General features: G+C 38.6%; 1 protein-coding gene across 1 annotated transcript; it reads left to right on the forward strand.

Moving 5' to 3' along the window:
- The first annotated feature begins 4,704 nt into the window (after positions 1-4,704).
- Positions 4,705-9,410, forward strand: LOC114279869 (FCS-Like Zinc finger 2). Its single transcript, XM_082903822.1, has 3 exons — positions 4,705-5,173; positions 5,699-5,872; positions 9,032-9,410. The coding sequence occupies exons 1-3, from the start codon at positions 4,851-4,853 to the stop codon at positions 9,048-9,050; spliced, it is 516 nt and encodes a 171-aa protein (XP_082759948.1). The 5' UTR covers positions 4,705-4,850; the 3' UTR covers positions 9,051-9,410.
- The last annotated feature ends 348 nt before the right edge of the window (positions 9,411-9,758 follow it).

The raw sequence follows: 9,758 nt of genomic DNA on the forward strand, positions 1-9,758 counted from the left end.
GCACTGAAATTCCATAGGCAAGCATGAGATGTGTCGAGTGACGGCCTGCAGTAGTCTTGGTGGCATGCCTACCTTTGCTGGCAGTGCGACATGGTATGTACGCGGCCCGGTTGGCATACCAGCATGGCGTGCATGCATATAACATGGCATACTTATGGCCTTGGTGGCCTAGCATGTCCACTCCTAAGGTTGCAACCTAAGCAATCTAGCAGCTTGTCATGCGCATGGCTTGGGCTCCGACCTTAGCGGCATAGCAACCTGGCATGCGCATGGCCAAGGCTGCGATCTTGTCTGCAGCCTGGGCAGCATGGCATCCTGGCCTATGCTCGGCCTTAGTAGCATGGCAGCCTGGACTGCACGTGGCCAAATTTGCGACCTGGGTATAAGAGTAGCCTTGCTTGTATGCAGTCCAGCCGTCCCCCACGGTCCATACCAACCTATAGTCTCTTGGTTGTAGGTTCCCTCTCCACAGAGGTCCCCCCTCCTCCTAGTCTCTTGTTTGCGTGCGGTCGTAGCCATTCCCCTGTGGTCTATAACAACTTGTAGTCACTTAGCTGCATTGTTCTCCTATCCGCGGGGTCCCCTCTCCTCCTAGTTCCTCATTTACACGCCGTCTAAACCATTTTGTAGTCTTTTAGCTATAGATACCCTCTCCACGATGTCCTCCTTTCCAGTCCCTCGTTTGCCTACGGCCGCAGTCGTTCCCCCACGATCCATAACAAGCTACTATCTCTTTGTGGCAAGTTGTCCCTCCGCAAGATCTCCTTTCCTAGTGCCTCATTTGCGCACGGGCATAGTCGTTCCCCCGTGGTCCAAAACAACATGCAATCTTCCCCGTCCACAGGGTCTCCCCTCCTAGCCCCTCATTAATGTTAATAAATTTAAAAGAAGAATAAAATAAAATAAAATAAAAAATCATATTATTTTAGTCTTTAATTTTGTCAAAAAGAATAATATTTCTGGATAATAAAAATAAAATAAGATATTAATATTTTGAGACAGATGGAATATAAAATTTATTTTTTTTGGTCAAAATTTTAAAAAGTAGCTATCAATTGATAAATAACACGGAGCATTATTTCAAAATCATCAAATAACCTATGTAGGCCCTTGTTGAATAAGTTATTAGCTGATCTTAAAACAAGGTTATGCGATGTCTTAGATGAGTTGTGATTGATAAAAAAAATGAGATCTATAATTTTAAGTTAAGTTATTAATTAAAGATATGATTACGTGATATGTGAGACATTTAAAAAGAAAATTAATAAATTTTTTAAGACTTCTAATATTTTTCACTCCTTGACTTTGAATTAAATATTTTTTTGGATGATGACATGATTGAAAGAGACAATCATTGGAGGTGCGTAGGGTGGGCCATAATAAGAAACTTTTTTCTGGCTTTAGAAAGGAAAAATCAACAAAAATGAAAGGAAAATGTTATAACTTGAAATAATTTATTAAAAATTTTAATAATTTATTTAGAATCATAACTCAAAAAAACGTCTGGAATCTTTTTTTTTTTGAGATTCTATAATTCTTTTAGATCTCAATTATTGATATATATATATATATATAAGATTCACTTATATATGTATAACGCCTACATATATATATTAGTGAGTCTTGTACATACATGAGTGTGGAATCACACAATGTGAAACTCATACTCATATAAGACATTTAGTATAATTTTTAATAATTTTTTTGATATATCTAATATTTTTGAAAAAAAAATAATTTTCAATCATTGTCGTAACTCAAAAGCAAACGAAGCAATCTTCTTCATGCGGGCAGTTATTTGGGTCAGGAAGGGTTGGAGTCCAGATCCTCTGCCGTGTTTGCCTGCGGTGCCCCAAAACAACGTCATTTTGGGGCCAAAAAAAAAAACCAGAACTAGAGGAAAACAAAAGAGGGAAAGAAGAAAGAAGGCACGACAAAGGATTTCACTATTTTGCAGCCATTTTTCTCTGTACTTTCTTCTCCAAAACCCTTCATTTCTCACCATCACCCATAAGAACACCAACATTAACAACCATTCAAATAAAAGTTTGAGGTTAAAAAATCTGATATATATATATATATATATATATATACACATACATACATACATACATATTAACACTTTGAACATCTATATTTACATACATATGTTCATGTTTCTCTCTCTCTCTCTCTCTCTCTCTCTCTCTCTCTCTCTCTCTCTCTCTCTCTCTTCACCATCCGATTCTCCGACGTCTCCTCCTCCGATTCTCTACCGCCCGATCTTCTCCAACAACCCCCTACTTGATTCTTCTGTTTGTTTCCTGAGAATTTTTTTGAGCAGTTTGTGTTTGGTCCCAGCAAAATAGTGCTTTTTTCAAGCATATCGGAATTATTTGTCAAATTTGAAGTTGGAATTTGAAGGTTAGTAAAGTAAAAAAATTACAAGTTCGTTTTTATGCATTTTGAGCAGAGAGAGATTTGGATTCAATGTGAAAAATAGGTAACTTAAAGGTGTGAAAAAGGGGCACTTAAAGGTGTTTGTTAATTTGCAGCAAAGAAAAAGTTTTAATGGTTTGAAAAAAGGATCGAGATGGTTGTTGGCCGTTGGTGGCGAGACCGACGAACCCATCTTTCTACTTGATTCTTCTCCTCCTCTGTCTTCCTCTGGTTTTGTTTCTTTTTCTTTCATTTTTTTTTTTTTTGAAATTTTGCCTCAAAACGACGTCGTTTTGGAGACCGCAGGACACCACCGCAAGCAAACACGACAGAGGATCCGGACTCGGAAGGGTTGGGCCTAGAGGCTCGGCCAACTGGAATGAGCGGATTCCGAAATGCCCGCCCACACTAACACTACGACTTTCATTCTGTTGCCTCCAACTTTCACCTTAACTACCAAAATGCCATTTCATTTTCCTCCTCTTACAAAAAAAATTATTTTATAAAAATGATGGATTGATAAAAAAATTCTTTCTAAATAGAAGCTTTGTTATGTCATTCTATAATATATATTTTTTTTTATGTGAATTGCATATCAATTGAGAAAAGTAAAATATAATTGTATAAATATAGAGATGTAAGTGAGTTTATGCTCTATTGTAACTGAAAATTGTGACCTTGTTTAACAAAGACTCAATTCATACCTTCATGATTAAGTTTCGGCATTTCTTAAAAAAAAAAATCAAAAAGTAAAAAATTCCTATAACATTTTATTTGTTTGGCCGAAAAATATTTTTTTATATTTTTTGATGTTTAGTACAATAAAAAATGAAAGTCAATAAAAAATATTTATTATAATCAACAGAAAACAAGTCTATATGGCTAAAAAATATTTTTCATTTTTAAAAGATGAAGAATATTTTTCGGACTAAAATCTTACCAATATCATCACACTATCACCGTCACTTTCACCTCCACTACCACACCCAATGCCACCATCATCGTCGCTCTCACCATCGTTGCTGCCCTACCACCATGTCACCATCTCCACCTCCATTTTCGTTTCATCCCCACTATCGTCAAAAATGAAAATAAAAATATTTTTTCTATCCAAATAAATATAACGTAAATTGTCGCATTACTCTTTCTAATTTGTTTTATATATATATATATATATATATATATATATATATATATATATATATATATTTTAAATCCAAAAAACAAGAAAAAAGAAAAAAAGAAAGTAACCCTCAAACACCTTCTATATTTTAGTAGTTACCGTTTTAACAATTTCTTCTAATTTTTTTTTAACAAATTGCATTTCAATAAAATAATAAAGATAATTACACTATAAATATTCAAAAAAAGGGTACAAATTATACCTGTATTTGAAGCTAAACTTAGGCCCTGTTTGGGAAAGAGTTATTTGGATTAAAATAGTCAATAAAAACAAAATAAACTAAAATAGTTAATAAGATAAAATATTACATCTAATCCATAGTTATTTTATTTTTTCTCTTAGAACCATTAAATCAATTAAAAAAATCAATTAAAAAAATCAATTATCTTTATAAACATAACTTTTTTAACGTAGTTAAATCAAAAATTCAAAAATTTCAAATTCAAAAAAACCAAATAAAACAGTCAACTTTTTAAACGAGACCTTACATTAAACACAAATGTGACATGCACAAAGATATATCATGAAAATGCCTTTTTTCTTACAATTTTCTCATGGATAAACTATTAATAGATCTTAATTAGATTTAATTCCCATCAAATTATATTTAAAATAATAAAATAGTAGCTAAAATAATTTTTTTAGACTTTTTTTTACATATGTTGTTAAAAATTGACAATTAGTGATTTTTTTTGTTACTGTTTTTATAAATTATTGATAAAACTTACAATTAGTAACGTTTTTTGTGATAAATTTTTAAAATTGTCAGTGAAAGTTAAAAATTAATGGCTTTTTTATATTTTTTTAAAATTATCATTAAACTCTATAATTAGTGACTTTTTTTATAACAAAAATTTTAAACTATTGCTAAAAATTAATAATTAATAATTTTTTAATAATATTTAATGAAAAATTTTATTAATTATTGTAAAATTTATTGATCAATAAATCTAACTTTCAGTAGAGTAATCCTTTTTTTTTTCCCTTATTTTGTTTGATTAGTCTTGGCATTATAGTAAATCATTGGCAGATTAATGGCATTCATGCAGGTAGTCTCGACCAGTAGATTCACTCTCACGGATTCTCGAAGCCCGCCGTAGTTTACACCTCTCTCTCTCACTCCCTCACTCAGTCTCTCACACCAACCCTCTTTATAAACCACCTCGCGAGACTCTCTCCTCCCAGCTTCCTCTCATCATCATCATCATCTCTCTCTCTAAGCAAAACCCACATCAGTAAGAACACATTCATGGACTCTACAGCCACAAGAAGGCCTTGTTTCATCGAAGAAGACGATGGTCTTGCCTCTCTTGCAGACATGGAAGCTGGGTTCTCTGGAAACCATCAACATCCACACCCTTTTGTGTCTAGGCCACTCTATTACACATCCTCCTTGCAGAGAAGAGGTAGCATCAGAAACCTTTCATCGTTCTCTTCCTCTGTTTCTTCTCCCAGATCTGGAAGGTTCTATGATGCTAATAGATTCTATGAAGAACACCAGCCCCATTTCTTGGAGGCTTGTTTTCTTTGCAAGAAGACCCTTGCTGATAACAAAGACATCTTCATGTACAGGTTTGTCCCATTGTCTCTCTCTTCTTTTGAATTTGAGAACCCTTTTATGTTTTCTCTCTGTTTTTTTATGGGAAAGTTGAATTTTCTGGGAAAATTTTGTTTAATCACGGAAAATTCTATCTATGTTTGGGGAAGGTCCAATTCTTTTTGCTCTACAAAATATGAGCTTACTAGTTGGAGATGGGTTTAGGTATAATCGGAAAAGAATGAGATTTTGCTCTTATTTTCCGTTCACTGTGTTGGGATGGGGAGAAAACTAAGTCAAATGAAGGGGAAAATTTGTAGTAAATGTTTCTTATTTTGGTCTCTGAAAATTGAGAAACTCAAAAACAAAAATAAAAAATGATTGGACCCAAAAGAGTTTGCTCATAAAAATGGGAAACTGAAACCCAAAATTTTTATTTGATCTATTATCATTCTATTTTCTCTGCAACCAAACAGGATTTATTTTTTTTGTTCTCTTGCAAAAATTTTCATCTTTGTTTTTGGGGTTATTCTCAATTTGTATGGTTTTTGAATTTGCAGAGGGGACACTCCATTCTGTAGTGAAGAGTGCAGACAAGAACAGATAGAGATAGATGAAGCCAATGAGAAGAATTGGAAGATCTCTGCTTCTATGAAAGCCCTGAGGATTGATCAGAAGAAATCGAACAAATCCTCCTCTCCAAACAAGACCCAAAACTACCCTTTCCGAGCAGGCACAGTGTGTTGAATTCACCCATGTGTGGTGATCATCCAAGTCAAGTTTGGTTGGTCAACAATGGAAGGCCACCAACCATCTTGAAGAGTCAAGGATGGAGGCTGCCCAAAGGCTCTCCCACCTACTCCCTCACCTATAAATGGAGGTTGAGAGGAGAGAGCAAAATGTGAGTAAGTGAGCAAACCGTGAGACAACAAAGAGAGTGAGAGATGTGAGGCGGAGAGACCGTCTCCCTCGGTGTGAGCGAGGGAGACGGGTGAGTGGCTGAGTGAGGAGAGTGTGAGCTCCTCCTCTATTGTAATCTTTCTGTAATCTCCTCATTGGTATAGTGATAACCGGTTACTCTCCCGTGGACGTAGGCATTGGGCCGAACCACGTAAAATATTGTGTCTCCTTGTGTGTGGGTGTGTTTTTCTGCTTGCAATGATTTCTATAAGGTCTTGGGCGGGATCCCAGATCCCAACAAGTGGTATCAGAGCCTCGTCGGTGGCGTTTCGGAACAAAAACAGCGTGTTGTCCGAAACTGCCCAGAAATCAAGTTGCCCGAAATCAGGTTTTGAACATACCAGGAGCAAGGGCTCGAGAAGAGGAGTCCAACCATATAAAGCAGACACCCAGAGGAGTTGGCACGCGCCCCCACGCGCCTCCTGAAGAAGGCGCGTGAGGCCCAGTCTCGGCACGCGCCTCCACGCGCCGTGAAGGCAGCCGGCGCGTCGGCCCAGTCGCAGGCACGCGCCCCACGCGCGGATGAAGGAAGAAGACGAGTGGGGGAGGCGCGTGTGTGGCACGCGCGTGCCACGTCAGCAGCCACGTCATCTGCCACGTCATCCGAATGAGGAAGAATCCTGTGTTTCGCGGCTACGGTGCAGCCGCAGATCTGAGGCGTACAAAATGTTTTGGCTAGATCGAAGCCATTTGGAGTCCGTTTTTGGTGATCCAATAGTGGTTTCCGACTATTTGGAGTATTCCGGACACATCCGTACGGTCAGATTTTGGAGACGGAGTTTCTGTAAAAAGAAGGCAGATTAGAGTGGCAGACGGCGTCAGGGACATTGGACGGAATATTCTGTTGGTACGCGGAATATTCCCTGAACTTCTGAAAATTGTAATTTGGTCCAGAATTTTCAGAAAATTGTGGTGTGGCCCAGTTTTCGGGGAAAGTTTTCAGTGAGGTCCCTGGAAGTGCAGCGAAGGTTGGTCCTAGCTAAACGGACCGCTCCGGACGCAACCGCGAGGTCAGAATAGTGAAATTCTGAATGGTTTGGAAAGATTGTCAAAACATGGGAGTTTGTCATCTTCAATACTCGAAGGAAGGTTGCCGGATATTGTGGAACGCTGCGGATTCACTGAAAAGGTTAGAATGGGCAGATTCTGACCCGATTGGACAACCAGATACAGATTGAGATAGATCATTGAAGACCAGAGGAGATCAGGCTTGATCAAATGGCAGATCGAGGGAGATCAGGATTGGTCAGGGGCGATCAGAGGATTGCAGACATGATTATCTCAAAGGTCTAGGAAAGTTCTGTCAAAAAGACACTGTCTAAGGAGACTGGTTCTTAAGTGGGACCGGTTGTGACCCCACCAGTCTTTCCTGGGAACTTTCCTGGTTGTTGAGGTGATTGGAGGATCTGGTTCAATCAAAAGAGAAGACCATTCATCGACGGATAGATGATTTGGCAACCAGTACAGGCTCAGGGAAATACTGTGGCTGTTGGAGCTACTGTATACGAGAAAGTACTAATGGTATGTGGACATGTAGAACAATAGTTGCAGAGGAGCATACTAAGCGCAGAAGTACAATTGCAGACGTGCAACAGTGCAAGGGTACGCTAGAGTGTCATACAGAGGCGCGAGAAGAGTGTGCAGCAGCAGGTTGTTAACAGTTCACAGGAACTTCCAGACAGAGAAATTGAGACAGGTAAAACGCAAGAGTGCGTGCCAAGGAGTGGCAAGTCTTATTTCTCTATGGTGGTTTCTTTAGTTCCATGGCAGCAGATGATAGAGTTGATGTAGATCTCTCAAGCAAGCTTGACGCAGGGAGACCAGAAGCCATGGGTGCGAGCACTATGCACGGAGTTGCATAGTGGTAACTTGTACAGACCGGTGGAAGTTGTCTTGACAGAAGGGCTAACTGTCAAACATCAGTACGAACAAGTGAGACAGAACCGAACATCAGGGATTGCAGCACAGACAACAAGCGTATGTGGAAACGCCAGGAGGTTGTTCAGAAGTGCAGAATGGCAAAGGCTGGTTGTTCAGAAATAAGCTCCGAGCAAGGAAACTTGAGGATGTTGATGTGTCAAACTCTGAAGTTTTCTAGTTGCTCCAGTGTTCATCATGCAAGGAGTTGCATGATAGTCAAAGAGCATCCAAGCAGGGGGTGCAGGACATCCAATCAGGGGGTGTCGGATATCTTGGTTGCGCAAGTTCAAGGATAGCAGGTATAGACATCCGAGACAGGAAGCATGGAAGAGATCTGTGGGAGATAGGAGCAGTGGCTCTCTCCAAATCAGAGAGTGGTGTGAGTTGAGTTGAGGATGTCGGATTCCCTCCTCCTCTTGTATCTCTGGTGTTTTATCTCTAGCTTCAGGGGATGCAGCGTCTCAGTGAAGAGATGCAGACTATGTTGAATTTGGGCGTGACAAGATTAGCAGCAGTGTGTGCAGTGGATCACCTCACATGGGTTGAGGGGGTGATTTGTTGAATTCACCCATGTGTGGTGATCATCCAAGTCAAGTTTGGTTGGTCAACAATGGAAGGCCACCAACCATCTTGAAGAGTCAAGGATGGAGGCTGCCCAAAGGCTCTCCCACCTACTCCCTCACCTATAAATGGAGGTTGAGAGGAGAGAGCAAAATGTGAGTAAGTGAGCAAACCGTGAGACAACAAAGAGAGTGAGAGATGTGAGGCGGAGAGACCGTCTCCCTCGGTGTGAGCGAGGGAGACGGGTGAGTGGCTGAGTGAGGAGAGTGTGAGCTCCTCCTCTATTGTAATCTTTCTGTAATCTCCTCATTGGTATAGTGATAACCGGTTACTCTCCCGTGGACGTAGGCATTGGGCCGAACCACGTAAAATATTGTGTCTCCTTGTGTGTGGGTGTGTTTTTCTGCTTGCAATGATTTCTATAAGGTCTTGGGCGGGATCCCAGATCCCAACACAGTGATGGCTGCTTAATCACATCATCAGCCAGCCGAGAAAAGGAAAGAAAATGCATCCTGGTTTCTGTGATTCTGTCCATTGGAAGAGGAGGGGCCAATTTGAGGGGAAGCACAAGAGAAAGAAGACCCATTTTGAGGATTTTTTTAAAAAAAAATTCATATAAATAAATGTGAATGCTTATGTGAGGCTTTGTTTTTTTTTTTTTTTTTTTTTTTTTTTTTTTTGGGGGGGGGGGGGGGGGGGAATGCTCTGTAAATGGGTGTTGTTTTTTTTTTTTTTTTTTTGGGTATTGCGTTGAAGTTTTCTTTGTTTCTTTTTTTGGTATTCTCGTCATGGTCATGACAAGCTTAATACAAGGAAATTTCTTCCACCAAATACTACACCCTTTTAGTGTTTTTCTTTTCTTCTAAAGGTAAATTATTTACCCCTCAATTATTGTCTCGAGTCACTTGTTTTGAGATTTCCTTGGTTTTTGACTTATTTTGTTGCTTGTTTTTGTTTTTAGTAAATTATTTATTTTTAAAAAAAATTGAGTTTTTAAATTCAGCTCAATTTAAAAAATCAAAAATGACAAAAATAAGTAATTTTTTTTATTTATTTGGATTTGTCTCGATAAGATTGATGGAAAAAAATTTTGACATAATTTAAAAAAATTACTAAAAATTAGAAAAATTCAAAAATAAAGGTGAACTTGATTTTGAGTTGTCAAAAGAGATAATCTCT

The sequence above is a fragment of the Camellia sinensis genome, chromosome 13 (genome assembly GCF_055761805.1).
Source record: "Camellia sinensis isolate YWXY chromosome 13, ASM5576180v1, whole genome shotgun sequence".
Taxonomy (NCBI): Eukaryota; Viridiplantae; Streptophyta; class Magnoliopsida; order Ericales; family Theaceae; genus Camellia; species Camellia sinensis.

Coding starts and splice junctions, on each gene's coding strand:
- LOC114279869 (XM_082903822.1), top strand. CDS start 4,851: ATGGACTCTACAGCCACAAGAAGGCCTTGTTTCATCGAAGAAGACGAT. Junction 5,174..5,698: donor AAAGACATCTTCATGTACAG/GTTTGTCCCATT, acceptor TTGAATTTGCAG/AGGGGACACTCCATTCTGTA.